We start from the raw sequence: 15555 nt of genomic DNA on the forward strand, positions 1-15555 counted from the left end.
TGATTTTGGGTTTTGGAAGGATGAAGGGATGAGGATTAAACCCAGGTCCTCAGGAGTGCTAGACAAAGATATCTTTCTTTGTGAGTGCATGCATAACTATCTATTTCTAATGTCTATATAATATTCCATTGTATGGGGGATTCTAATTACCTTAATGGAGCCCCCTATGACAACTAATTTCTTAGGTATTACTTTAGTTATTTTCCTCTTTGCTATGACCAGACACCTGACCAGAAGCTAGTTAGAGGAGAGAAGGTTTACTCTGGCTTCCAGCTCGAGAAGATACAGTTCAACATGACAGAGGAGAAGGCATAGCAGCAGGAAAAGGAGACAGCTGAGCACATCACATCAGCAGTCAGAAAGCAGAGCATTAATAGGCAGCGAGACTGGGCCCTACATCCTTAGAGCCCACCTCCAGTGACTCACTTCCTCCAAAGCTCTACTTCCCAGAGCATCTACAACCTTCCAAAAACAGTGTTACCAGTTGAGGAACAAGTGTTCAAACATGTGAGTCTCTGTGGGGAATTTCACTTTAACCCACAAAGCTATTCTTAAATTTTTATCTTATGTGCATATATATGTGCCATGTTCATACAAGAGTCCTTAGTAGTCAGAAGTGGACATCTGATCCCATGGAACTGGAGTTATAGGCAGTTGTGAACCACTGTGTGGGTACTGGGTCTCCTGCAGGAGCAGCAAGCACTCACCACTGAGCCAACTTTCCAGCCCCAACAATAGGTATTCTTATGTTTGTCAATAGAGTTCTGTAGTAGTAAACTATTGATTCCTCCTATGGCTGCTGTTTTTTGTTTTGTTTTGTTTTGTTTTTTCGTCTACTTGAGCCCCTTTCCTTCTATTATTCTCTCCCATTGATTATGTTATTATGTTTAAAGCTTTATGATATTTGGTTTCTATTCAGTGTTAGAGTTCTGGAGAAGTCTCACAAGTGACCACTATCTACATATGCAATTAGCAAGAGTGTTTTTATTATTCTAGCATGCTGAGGTGTGTAGAAGGAGCTGTGGGCTGCTTCCCTGCCGCCCAGCTCCCAGCCCCCTGGCTAGCTTAGCCCCAGAAATAACAACACACAAATTGTATTCATTTAAACACTGCTTGGCCCATTAGCTCTAGTCTCTTACTGGCTAACTCTCATATCTTGCTTTAACCCATATCTAATAATCTGTGTAGCACCATGAGGTGGTGGCTTACCAGGAAGATTCTAGTGTATGTCCATCTTGGGCTGGAGCTTCATCGCATCTGTCCCAGAGAGGAGAGGCATGGCGATTGCCTCACTTTCTCCCAGCATTCTGTTCTGTTTACTGCACCTACCTAAGGGCTGGTCTATCAAATGGGCCAAGGCAGTTTCTTTATTAACCAATGAAATCAACACAAACAGATTGACAGATGACAATACTACATCAGAGGTGTTGCCACATAAAGAAACAAGATGGTGCAAGACCCTGAGAAGGACATGTGGGCTCCTTTTAATCACAGCAGAAGGGGAAGTTTCTAGGGCAGTTAGGTCATCTTAGATGTGATTGGTATAAGGAAGTGGCAATCATATTATTGTGTTCTAATTGGCCAGGGCTAGTCAGGGGCTAGTCAGGGCTATAGTTTTCCATTTTGGGGCAGTCCTGTACAAATCCCAGGCCTTGTCCTTGAGCTGCTGATTGAGGGTTAGGCCTACCCTGGTACTGCATGTACCAGGCCTCCTCCTTGTTGTTGGGGATTGTCCTTTGTTGGTGGCTCTTTCAGAAACTCTGTTCAGTCTCAGGAAACCGAAACTGAGGCCTGATCTCTGAGAGAAGACCAAGCAGCCTGTTATGGCATCTGCTTGTTCCATCATTCAGTGTCTATGACTTAGTTAATTGTGGGGCAGAGGTAACTACATCAGGTCAAAATTCTACAGATTTTCATTGTTTCTCACTATGCACAAAAGGATTCTTAAATTGGGTGAGTCAGAGAGCCTCTAATTAAGGGTCAGTGGTCACAGTGTTTTAATGCCATTTAATTTCTAGCTAGTGAATAAATCAGTGGAGTAGAGATTCTAAAAGATAATCCATATAGGTAAAATAACAGTTGGGAGTTACATTGTCCAGATGGTGAACCAGAGGATGTTTGAACCAAGTACGTCATATGTGATTCTTCTCATAGAAGCGTGTGTCTTTAACCCTCTGCCCTGATATAACAGCTAAGTCATGTTTAATAGACCTCAAAATACTCTATGACCAGGCTACATGTCTGACTTTCATTAGACATACAAAGTCTTCTTCAAAAATGAAGTATATCCCTGTTTTCTTTTACTTTTGAATTTTTGTTTTCTTGAATTTTTATCAAAATGAGCTAGAGGCTAGTAGCTACCCAATAGATAACTTTGGCTGGATCTGGTCACACTATCATAACTCACCTTTGTATTTACTATTTTCAGAGATATCAGAATCAGGCAAGACCCATACATGCATTAGGAAAGTGTGACGCAACTAGAAGCCGGGGCTGTTAGGTGGGCACTGGGGTGCCTGTGGGATGAGACACATTGACATATTCAAATCAAAGGATCTTCATATCTGCAGTGGGCACTTTCCAGGCATCTAAACTTTTTAAAAACCCTCATTTTTAAAAATGAACAACTATTGATGTCATGTATCTGGCTTGCCTAACCTTACTTTGCTGTTTTGTTTATTAGGTTTCTCAAGACAGGCTTTCTCTGTGCAGCCCTGGCTGTCCTGGAACTTGCTTGGTAGACTAGGTTGACCTCCACTTGCTTTTGCTTTTCTTTGGGAAGTTTTCTTCTTGTTCCTCTTTCCACTGACCAGATGGGGGCAGCTGTTGATGATTTTGGTCTTACCTTCAGGGACTTGTCTCAGGTCTGGCTTGTACCTCAGGCTTCTGCCTTCCTTGAAGGCCTTGTTCATCAGTTCCAGGAGTGACCTAACGCTTGAGTTGTCTTCCTGCCTTGAACTTGCCAGGCTGTTTCTACGGCCGGTTATCCTGGATGGTTGCATTAAATTCCAGTGCCGTGATTTTTTTCAAGGACGGCTGAGGGTTTTTAGATAAAAAAGAGACAATTCGTAAAAACCTATTAAAGTTTAGCAAGAAAATCTCCATAATTATTTGTGTGGCTGGATTCTAGCAGATATAACCTAGCTCTCTTGATGGGTGGCATAACCCTATAACAGCTGTGAGAAAGCAAGTCCAAACATGTTCTGTTGGGAAATTCTTAGATCTCTGTCCAAAATGCATCAGCACTACCCCATAAAGCTTGCCGGTCTCTCTGGGATTCTATAGAACCCACAGGATATTTTCTCTGCAAAAGTTTTAACATTTGTTTGTACAGTAGGAACACGATGGCCTGGAAGCAGATGTGCAAAAGACAGCCAGTTGTTTGAGGCAAGCATCACTTACACAAAGGCACACAGACTGATAGATTTTAAAACGTGTGGGAAATGTTCTTTCTGTGCTTTTTTGTCACTTACGCCTTCAGAGCTTGCCCATGAGAATAGGGTTTTAGGTATCTTCTACATGTATATTTAAGGCTCATATAACATATACACTTATGTCTAATAAATGCTTGGAAGAAAAATCTAAGGCTCTATCTTGGGTAATATTCAATGCTTATATAATAGCAAGTTTTTTGTAGTTGTGTAGAATTTCATTATTTGCATGTGTAATAATTTATATTACCAACTCTCATTGATAATTATTGAAGTATTTCTAGATCTTAGGCCATACAAAGCAAAAATTTGGTGAGTGCCATTGCATGAGTTTCACTTTCTGCAGATGTGACTGTGTCTGTAAGATACATTCCTGAAGGTAGCATTTCTGACTCCAGTATATGTACCTTTGTCTTTTTTCCTTTTTTAATTTTTGAGAGAGCCTTGCTCCTGGCTTCCCTGGATCTCTCTATGTAGACCAGGTTAGTCTTGAACTTACAGAGATACACCTGCCTGTGTCCCTTATGTGGCATTTAAAGGTGTACACCACCATACCCCAAAGTATATTTAAAGATTTGGTGGGTTTTGCCAGCTTGCTTTTTAGGGATATAAGACTGATTTAGAAATGTGTGGTGGAGTCCCTGTCTGTTTCATTCACGTTTTTATCTGCATGTTATACCATGTAGTTTTTTTTTTGATCTTTGCTAATCTGATCATTCAAAAAATTACCACATAATTCTACAGTTGCATTTTCCATATGTAACACTGAGCATCTTTTGATCCACATGCATTTCTTTTTTGATGGTCTATCTCTCTGTCTTCCTATCTCTGTACATTGCCACCCATCCTTTGCTCATTTTTCCTTGGGCCGTTAGTCTTTTTTTATTGGTTTGTTGTAACAGTTGCATTTTGAGGAATTTAAAGCTGTGTGTAGATTGAGGAAATTAGTGCTTTTCTGTGTCAAGGTTTTTTTCATTTTTATATTTGTCCTTTGGCTTTTTATTCTATGCAGCATACATTTTCTTTCTTATTTTAAAGATATATTTTATAATTTAGTTTTTCTGTATTCATGCAGTGTATGTTTACATGTGGGGGGCATGGAGGCCAGAAAAGGGTATTGAACGCTTTGAGTATTGGTGAGCTGCCTGATAGGGGTGCTAGGATCCAAATCCAGTCTTCTGATAGAGCAGTAAATGCTCCAAACCACTGAGCCCTCTCTCTAGACCTCTGTCACGGATTGCTCCGATCCTCTGGATTTTGACTTTTTCTTTCTTTCCTTACTCCCCCCCCCTTTTTTTTGAAGCAGGGTCTCTTGTAGCCCAGACTGCTCTCGTACTAGCTGAGGATGTAGTTGAGGATAGCCTTGAACTTCTGATATTCCTATGTTCACATCCCAGTTTCTTGGATTATACCTTTACCCAATGCTGGGAAGGAAGCCAGGACTTTGTGTATGCTATGCAAGCACTCCCAGCTGAGCTACATCCCCAGCCTTTTGTTATATTTTAGAAGACATATTTACTTCTGTTTTAATCTTGCATATTTGTGAGTCTTGTTATAAATTCGTGATGGGCATTCTGTTTGACAAAGTAAAAAAGTTTGGCTATGAAGAAGTGTTTGGGGTTTTTATTTGTGGTATTTGAGTTACTGCACCTGGACTTACCCTGTTCGTTTCTCTTCTGTAGTGACAGTAAAGTTTAGCAACTACTTTACGGCAGATGGTTAGCAAGAGATAAAGTCCAGTAACTGCTTTACGGCAGATGGGTAACAGGGGTTCTAGATAACAGATGTAGTTAGGAGAGTTCTAAGAGATTCATGGAGACTACAGAAGACTAGGTCAGGGCTGGGAAACAGGGTCTAGGGTAGCAAAGACCACTTACTGTCTCAGCCTGGGCGAAACTGTCACATTGAGCAGCAGTGGCACGGGTTTCTGCATTTGGAAAGGTTGGGCTGAGCTTTGGGCTTCATCAAGGTCTTGAGTTGCCTCTTTCTTCCTAGGCAGCTGTCAGTTACTTCCTTGATGCTCTGAGTTCATCAGGTGCTCGAGTGGTTCCTAACCCTGCCAAGGAAATAGAAGCTGTGGTGATGTGGGTTCTGGCTTAATTGATCTTAGGTGAGACCTTAGCCATAGCATTTAGAACTCTGTCTGGGATGGAGTCTCATATGCAGCTAGGGGCAAGCATTAATGCCAATGCACTGAGCTTGCAATTCCCTTGAGTAAAGGCTTTTAATGGACACTGCCCCAGTACCTCCAAATATGTAGCCCCTTCCTAGGGATCCTGAACATATAGCCTCTGGGGCCTGGTGCTGGGTTGCAGACTCTACATGTCTGGTGCTGAGGTGATGGTAATGCTTCTGGTCCCCAGAACACTCATGGGTGGCCTGAGAGCATGTGGTTAGGAGTACTTACTGCTCAATCATGAGGTCGGGGGCTTGGATCAGTCATCAGGAGCTCACGTAACTCCAGCTCTAAGGAATCCAGCTTGCTCTTCTGGCCTCTACGGCCACACACACACACAAACACACACACACACACACACACACACACACACACACACACACACACACGTAAACTTACAGAGATACGTATCCCAAGTCATGCACACACAGAAAGGGCTTTCAAAAGAAGAAACCAAGCAGTGGGCAATTGAGAACGCCTTCTTGTAATCCATATGTTAAAACAACCTGGGTATTTTCAGCTCTCTAAAGAACAGTTCTATAGAAAAGGACTTTGTCTCCTGAAGACAGAACAAGAACAACTGTGCTAAGGGGAACAGTGCAGTGCAAGACAAAACTTTCTCAAATTATAGTGCATGGAATGCCAGGCAGCCGCCCTAAGGAAATGGAAAATGCAGGTTCCTCAGAGAGCTCAGGCAGGCACTGTTCAGGAATCTCTCTGTGACATCTCTCCCGCTGAAGAGACAGCAGAAGGCCCTGCTCATTTCCAGCCTTGCTGTGAACCCTCAAATCTCTCAATGCACAATCTTCCTCATGACACGGTCCTTGTCTGTGCAGTTAAGTGAGTCTTCAGGTGTTCACCATCCTGAAGTTTTGTGTCTGACCTTGGTGTTGTGGGTTAGTAAAGGGAGCAGAGTAGAAGAGGCACATCCCTGAACAGGACGCTAAGAAGCAAGATTCACGTTTACCAAGTGATACGCAGTGTGCATTGGGCTAGTCTTCTTACCCTTGTTACCTCAGCTCATTCAGTGTGTCAAGTTTCTCTTTGCATGACTTAGAACTTAAGGGAAATGGTAGTTCTTCAAGTGACCAATTCTTAAATTAATTGTCATTTTTAATTTATTTTTGTTGGTGCAATGCAGGAATGTTCTGATGGCTACATGTGCAAAACACAGTTTCAAATAAAAAATGGGACGGCGGCATCACATCTGGGAACACCTGCCAGTGTACACGCGTGTCTTCCAACAGAGGTGAGTAGTGTAGTGCGCCGTGGTCTTTTTTGCAGTCTTCATGAAGTATAAATTTAAAACTTCCAATCTGTTTTATGTATGTTTATATTTTAAAAAACGAATAGCCCTTGGGTCCTGGGACTGTTGGTGGTAGATGTGTGCACGTCATTTCTGAGGGGCAGTTTTCTTGACCGCAATGGAAACAGGAGTGGTGGTGTCCACTGTGGGTCCTTGCAGTTCTCATGACTCGTCACACTTTTCCTTGGACTTGAGGACACACAACATCTCTTGCCTTGATTTTCATGATGACATCTCTCCTTATACAGTACCTGTCTCTGAGTACAATCTACCATTGACTGTTTTTCTAGCCTTTGAGAACTTTGTAGAACCTGAGTCTCATTCTTTAGGATACTTCGGCTAACTTGAGAAATTTACAAAATTAAATGTCATTGAAGTGCTGAGTTCTTTGTGACTTTCTACATATTTTCAGGTTTTTTTTTAGTCAAAATGCAAATAGCCTTAGTATGTCCCTTTCCTTTCCTTTCCTTTCCTTTCCTTTCCTTTCCTTTCCTTTCCTTTCCTTCCTTCTTTTTTTTTTCTTTCACAGGGTTTCTCTATGTAGCCATGGCTGTCCTAAAACTCACTCTGTAGACCAGGCTGGTCTCAAACTTATAGAGATCTACCTGCCACTGCCTCCTGAGTGCTGGGATTAAAGGTGTGTACCATCACCACCTGGCACTATGCTTCTGATTCCTAAGAAAGGTTGTACCTGTCCATTCTGAAAAATGAACAAAAGGGAAATATATAAAGTGAAAGAATTCTCCGATACACCTTCAGGTAGGTACGCAGTATAGTATTTTTGAAAATAGTTTCTATTTTCCTTAGGTTTCTCCTATACATGTATTTTGGTACCAAAGAAGAATATCATGGGCATTTCCATGTTAGTAAATGCAGAATCCTTAGTTTTCTTGGTGACTGCTTGGCATTCCATTTGATGGCTACAACATAATTATATATTCTTACTTCAGGAAGCACTTGAATTTTAACAGATGGAAGATGATTGATGGGGACCTAATTGCTTTAGCACAAAGAAATAAAAGTGTTTAAATTTTGAGCATTTTAGTAAAGAGTGAGGAGATACTTGTGTACATGTCTTTGTGTGTGTGTGTTCTCTGTATGCTTGTGTGTATATCCATTCCTGTCTATGCCTATTAAGGTATGTTCCTGTCAGTCTGTGTGTACATGTTCCTTTTGGTATGGTGTGGATGTTTCTATCTGTATGTACGTGTCCCTGTCTATATATGTGATCATGTGTATAATATATGTATGCTTGCATACATGTACCTGCATGCATATGGATGCTAGGTCCATATGGTGTGTTTCTCTATTGCACTTCACCTTATATTTTTCAGGCAGGGTCTCTACTGAACCTGGAGCTCACCAGTTCAGCAAGCCTAGCTGACCAGTGTGAACCAGGATCTCCTCTTTTCATACCTCTACTGTTGGGATTACAGGTGCACGCCACCACACTCAGCTTACGCACAGCTGCTCTGAACTCAGGTCCTCATGTGTGCTCGAAAAGCACTTTAGCCCCTGAAGCCGTTTTCTTAGTGGAGATACTCTTCTTTGTGTGCAGAGGAAGAGGTGCTCAGAATCTGTGAAAATGGGTCAATTTGGTAGTTACGCCTTGCTTGCCCATTGCTGCCTGTGTACAACGCTCTCTAGGAGCGTTTGATCACAAGGCATCCTTATTGATTGTGTGTGCAGCAGTGTTAAGAACTGCATGGAAGTTGCTTTAATCTTGTTACTGCTTCATGGCTCAATAGCCAATACCAATCCTGAAGCCAAACACATTAGGCAGCTTCCTCAATTCATTATAGATTAGCTTAAAAAGTTAACGTAGAAATGATGATTAAAAAGGCAAATTACTAGTTTTTGTCTAACAAGTTGGCAGGGGTGGTGAAGGCACTAGAAAGTGGTTTGGCAGTACAAGAGAACTGACACTTTCTGGCGTTGACTTGACAGAGTTTAAAGTCGTGTCCATGCTATGAGTAATCCCTACTGAATGGAGAAGTTTGGCCTCCTACCGATTTCTCCACCTTTTTCCTTTGCTAGCATTGCCCAGTACATCTCAACACGGAAGAATGCTGGGAGGACTTCCCTGAGGAGTAGCCCGCTTTACTGTGCTCATGTCATTATGTTCTATCCCCATCCTTCTGTTTAGCAACCCCCCTGGTCTGATGTAGTGCCTTTGCATCAGAATAAACTGCAGAGAATGCTCAAAGACTAACCGGAAATACGTGCAAAAGTTTTCAGGAGGCATGTGTATCACACTGCCATTTATGATTGGAAGCAAACAGAAGCCATCATAATGTGTGATGGTAATGGATTGGTTAATTAAGGTACCTGTGCAATGGATGCAGTTACTAAGAAGATCTTCTGTGTAACCAATAGAATAAGAATTAAATGATAAATGGAACATGGACAGTTGTTATAGCCTAAACAATTTAATTCAAGTACATCTACTATCATTTGAATTAGCTGCTGACTATTATGATTTTAAATATTATTAATTTTTTAGCTCTTTAAAGAATGAAACCCACAATTCTTTCTTCTTGGAAGTCCTGGGGACTCTTATTTGTTTATTTGATCCAGCAGTTCAATGTGGAGTCACCATCCATCTACGTAAGCTTCCTTTCTTGTAGGTGTCACGTTTTCCAATTCCCAAATAAAAGAATGCTTTTAAAGTTGACAGAGCAGTTCTGTGAGTTATTGCATCTCTTGATTTCTTTGCCAGTCTCCAGCTGAATGAGTAATTGAAAGATTCTAAACTGGGCATGGCAGTGTATGCCTGTAATTTGAGATGTGGAGACAGAAGAATCAGAAGTCCAGGGCCCTCTTGAGCTACATAGCAAGTTTGGAGACAGTCAGAAGACCTTGTTTTAAACAAGCAAGCAAACAAACACAGGAACAAATAAAAAGCACAAAAATAAAAAGATACTATATGCATGTATGTACGTGTGTATATATATATGTATTGTATGAATATAGCCTAGATATTAATTTCCTTCTAATCAAGATTTTCTTAATTAGATTATTAGATTTTTAAAGAAGTTTTTTTCTATTCTACCCTTCTCTTCAGGGTTTCCTATACAGTGTGGTTCCTCTATTTCGCTTTCATTACCCCATTGTTTTGTATTCACGGTTTCTGAAGTCAAACTGCTCCTGTAGACTGTGACCCATCCATATAGGGTTACATGATAAATATCTATAATCTAATTAGACTTTTCATTCTGGTCCCACCAGAATCAACTACTTCTGCATGTTGATATAAGCTTAGCAATAAGATAAGCTACTTTGAATTGATTGAATTCTAAAGGGTTTTTACTTTGGATAGAATAGCAGTAATTTTTTTTTTTTGATAACCAGTTTACATAGGAAAGTTGCAAATGTCTGAAAAGAGAAACTTCAGTAAGGTTTCAATAGTCTATGTTTGTAGGAGTCAGATGGAGTCTGGTGCTCAGTCTGTTGCGTGCCAGTCAATACTAGTGCTTTGTTTTCTATTGTTTGGTAACTCATAGTAAGTTGGACTGCCTAATATGGACCTTAACTAGAAGAAAACACTACTATATTTGAAAGTTGTATTTTGTAATATTTTTTAGTCATGTTCTAGCAGTGTGATCTTGTGTAAACCTGTTTTCTTACCTCAAATATTTGTTCTTTTTTTTGGATACAGTATGCAAAAGTGCTATTATTAATCCTAACAAAATATTTCCTAGCCATATAATAAAGAGCAGGTAGTGAATGGGAAAATAAAAAGGTGAACATGTAACACTTCCTTTATATTCTGTCATGATTTCAAAGGTTGGGAAGAATCTCCAGGTTGCAAGACACCATTTCTCCAACCACAGTTAGCCACCAGTAGATGCCATTTCTCCAACCACAGTTAGCCACCAGTAGATACCATTTCTCCAACCACAGTTAGCCACCAGTAGATACCATTTCTCCAACCACAGTTAGCCACCAGTAGATACCATTTCTTCAACCACAGTTAGCCACCAGTAGATACCATTTCTCCAACCACAATTAGCCACCAGTAAGACACCATTTCTCCAACCACAGTTAGCCACCAGTAGATACCATTTCTCCAACCGTAGTTAGCCACCAGTAGATACCATTTCTCCAACCATAGTTAGCCACCAGTAAGATACCATTTCTGCAACCACAGTTAGCCACCAGTAAGATACCATTTCTCCAACCGTAGTTAGCCACCAGTATCTCTCAGTGTTGTTTAGCGATGACTGGATGTGACTCTGACCAGAAAGTAGCAGTATTTAGGACATCTCAAGGGTTGTGTGCACTGTCACACTTCCCTTGATAAGTACTATACTGCATTGTATTCTTTTTTATATTACTTTTTTCTTTTTTCATCAAGATTTATGCACAGTTTCTATTTATTCAATGGTATGATTATGGGTATGATAATGTACAGTTTGCTATTTTTCATTTTTAGAAATCTCAGAATTAATATTTCATCTTAATAGCATGCTTACATTTGTGATGGAGTAGAAAATATTATGACAATTTAAATACATACTTAGGGTAGATTGTAATTAGATGGGGAATATATTGTTTCTCTTAAAATGCAGTGGACTGTTCATATTTAACAATTTTTGAATTTCAGTATTTAAATAAATTTTGTGATAAGGATTGATTATGCTCATGATAGAAGAACTTGGGGAGTATATAATGTTAGTTTGTGAAAATCACCAAATTTAGCTATAACTATGCTTTCAGAATGGGATGTCAGTCATGAAAATTATGATGATTAATGATCTTTTAAAAAGTATATAAAGCAACATTATCAAACATCAGTCATCAAAAGATGCCTACAGTCTGTGTGCAGAGGGAGAGAGCCCAGGCACGTGGTCTGAGCATTAGAAAACGCAGACTTAAGCAAAATATACTCTGTTAACCCTAAAACCATGACAGTCAAATGGCTAGAATAATTTTTTTTTTGTTTTTGCTGTTAGTAGCTAATTGTGCCTGTAGATAGCTGAACAGCCATGCCAAAGGAATGCAGATATGTGAATGAGTGGATTCCAAGCCAGAAGGAAGAGTTTCTGTGGTATTAGTACTTTTATTTGTTTAGCCCCAATCAATATTTCTATCAGTGACTTTAACAAATTTCATTTAAACAAACATTTGTATCAATATTAATGTCTATGCACTAAGATTTTAATCCTCATGAAGAAATACTTGCAGTGACCATTTATTGGTTTTCTAATATGTACTAATTTCCCGCATTAGTTCTGTATTATCTTATAATCGTCACAAGCCTCTGTGGCAGTACAGTAATGACGGATTTAAACATGATGTGAGCCAAGTGGATGAGAACAGCGGTGCACAGAAGGAAGACAGGAGCTAACTTCAGTGCTGGCGCTGCCTTGAGTGCCTTGTGTACGTAACTTCACTTTATCTCACGATCCAGACACATATATTCCTGTCAGTGCACACGTAAGGACAGAGACAACAGTGGTTAAGAAGCTTCCCCAGGGACAAAGACAAAGATGTATTAAATTTGACTTAAACTCATGCTCTTAACTACTGGAAAAGTAGTGGATACTATTTTAGTAGTCACCAGCATCACCTGTGGGCTTGCTAAAAACAAATTATCGTGTAACAAACAATTTGTTCAAATTAATTGCTGAGCCCACTCCTACAATTTTTGATTCAGTAAGTCTAAAGTTTGCACTTCTAATAAGCTCCGAGAGGGGACTGATGGTGCTGGGTCAGGACCACACAGTGAGAACTCCTACACTCCTCTAGCATGCATAGCGCATCTGAGACTGCAGAGGTGGCCAGCTCATCCAGTGGGTCAGTCAGTATTGCAACAATCTTGATGCAATGAAAGGCGCTTTAGGTTTGCTAGAAGCAGAATTTAAGATAAGAATTTCTCTTCAAATGATTTATGGTAGGAGTGCTCTTAAGAGAAAGGGAATAGGGGAAGCATGGCAGAGCAAGAACAAAAGCCGTGCAGGAGAAAGAAACTCGAGACAAACTTTATCTCAGCTCTTCATTTCAAATCATATCAAAGAATTAGTCCCACTATGGTCACTGGGATGGCCTTTTGTACTAGAATTATCATTGGTTAGTCATTTATTAGCCAAATCCTCAGGTTGGTAGCTCCAGTCTCCTGAGTAATTCTCCAAAGAAGGGGTCTACTACAAGTTATCAGCCAACAGTCACAGCCTCTGAGCAGAGATGGGTGGACTAGCCTTAAAGAGGACCTAGGAGGGTGTCAGCAACATCACTAGTAAGGAGTGACATGAAGTCAACCAAATAGAACATAGAGGAAAGGTTCTGTCCACTACATCTGTGAATCCCATGTTGGAGAAACATAAATGTTGGAAAAAGAAAAGTCTATATTGAACATGTACAGACTATTTTCTTGTTGCTATTCTCTAGATAACCAGTATATATATTAGCAATTTATATAACATTTGTGTTCTATTAGCTATATTGCTACAAGCAATATTGAGATGATTTAAAAAGTATGGGAGGGTAGGAAGCACCTGAGTATCAGCAGATTTTGCCATTTATTGGGGCACTTGAAACTGTCCGCCATGGATACTTTGGGATACTAATCTACGTGTAAGACTTGTATTTACATGAAGAGGGGAGGTTTTCTGAAAGTTGTAGTTTTAGTTGTCTTCAAGCTCAAGATAATTAAAAGCACATTAAAGATGCTGGGAAATTGATTAGAACTTCGGGTACATTGACCAATGTATAGGTGACTCATATACATCCTTAGGAATGCTTGGGTTCCAGAGACCATATGAAGATCTGTGTAGTGAAAACTGTTTTTATACTGTTGTGGACATGCTGCTTGTGATGCATGATCTGTGATAGTGCAGCATATTGTATGCAAATGTACATACAAGATCCAAATTCATCATCACATAGATGACCCTGTTAAAATCAGTGGATCAAAACAAAATGAATAGTCATGAATGTGAGAGATTTGTAACACAGTGGGGGCAGGTAGACAGGAGTAGCCGGGAGATGGGAGAACATGGGAGCTGAGATAGCCAGTATGAATTATGTACACACGTGAACTTGTTGAAGAGTAAATTTAATTAATAAAAAATTTTAAAGTAGAGAGAAGAATCCAGTTATCTTTACTATCTCAGGCACTTAAAAATTGTTAAAATATGAAACAAGGCCACCTTTCTTACTTATTTTTTTGGGAAAGTATGCTTTCACAGAAATATTTTAAATATATTTAAATTAAGTAAATATTTTGGAATTTAATTTTTAACATAGCAAGTATACATAAATAAAATTTTAAACAAAAACTTACTGGCATCATCAATGAATTTTAAAGGTGTAAATAACTCCAGAGATCAAAATGTTTGAGAACCATTGTTCTAGATCAATTATTACATTATTACATTTGTAAAACATTGGTAATGAGTATAAACCATTCATTCATCAATAATAGATTTAAAAAGTAAGTTATTGAGTTCATCTGACTGGGAGCTGCAGCAGTTGGGGTACTTGAGAACATTATGATCAAGAATGTTGGGCAGTCTTGGGGATGTGGTAGTAGACCAGAAAACCAACCTTGGTTAGTTGTTTTCAGATATCTGAAGGCTTTCTTGCAGAAGGGAGAGTACGTTTTGTTTGTTTCTGAGGGTGAGACTAGTTTTGGAGTCTGACAGCTCTTCTAGACAAGTCTGTGTGTAGCTTTGCTCACAGTGAAACTGATGAATATGCAGAACTAGGAGCTAGTGAAGCAGACATGGCTCTCCACCTTTCCATTTTCAAAAGGTGATGGAGGTGTGGAGTTCTATGCGAATGGTTTGAGAAAATGTTTCATGGAGTTCAAACAACCTCTATCTTAGGACTGCAATGTTTCTTAGATGATCAGTTTATAATTTGTTGCAGGATACTTGATTACACTGTGAACCCCAAGATTTCATTATTTACTGGAGAAACCTGTTTCTAGTTGTGGTGTAGCTCAGCTCTAGAACACACCTTTAATCCAAGAGCTTTTTGCTTGAATACTGTAAACAGGATTAAATTAAGTCAACCATAGGTCTAGAGGTGGAGCAAGCAACCATTTGACAGGAAGTGAACACAGGACTATTAAAAAATATAGAAGGAGTCAGGAGGATGGAGAGAGAGATGCACAGGAAGTGGAGGGAGGAACATGAAGTGAGAGAGGACTTGATTGAGTTGGTAGAAGGGACAAGGTTGCTGGGATGATGGTGGAGGAGGAAGGTCAGTTGAGTGCTTTTCTCTGCAAGTTTTCACCCCAGCATCTGGCTCCCCGGTCTTTGTTGGTAAAATTGAATGATTGAGATTTTATTAAAAGCATCAGTAACTCCTTTTCTTCAAACAGTTCAGGAAGATACACTTACTATGTAGAAGACTGATCTGGGACTTTCTAAGTTTCACTTAGAACTGAATGGCCAACACATAGTTTATGCATAAGTTAGACTTTGTTTATAGACAGTTAGACCCAGTCTAGAAACAAAACATGAACTATGTATTGACTGTATAGTTCAAGCTGGTATTAAGCTCACTAGTGTTCTAGCCTGTTCTTGAATTCATGTAAGTTTTTCTTCTTTAGCCTCCCAAGCTCTGAGATTATAGATGTGAGCCACCACTCTTGGCTCATATTAAATTTCTATTTTAAAATGTCAAAAAGATAC

The 15555-nt window shown here is 39.7% G+C and overlaps 1 protein-coding gene across 1 annotated transcript in view; it reads left to right on the top strand.

Annotated features, from left to right (window-relative positions):
• Atg10 (autophagy related 10) overlaps nucleotides 1-15555 on the top strand; it is a 282954-nt gene that overhangs the window by 65385 nt on the left and 202014 nt on the right. The window contains exon 3 of the mRNA XM_041663463.1: nucleotides 6749-6856. Within this exon, the coding sequence (XP_041519397.1) occupies nucleotides 6749-6856 (108 nt within the window). The remainder of the gene's footprint in view (nucleotides 1-6748; nucleotides 6857-15555) is intronic.

Source organism: Microtus oregoni, unplaced genomic scaffold (genome assembly GCF_018167655.1).
Source record: "Microtus oregoni isolate MIOR12 unplaced genomic scaffold, Mior012 000014F_ref0000157, whole genome shotgun sequence".
Classification (NCBI taxonomy): Eukaryota; Metazoa; Chordata; class Mammalia; order Rodentia; family Cricetidae; genus Microtus; species Microtus oregoni.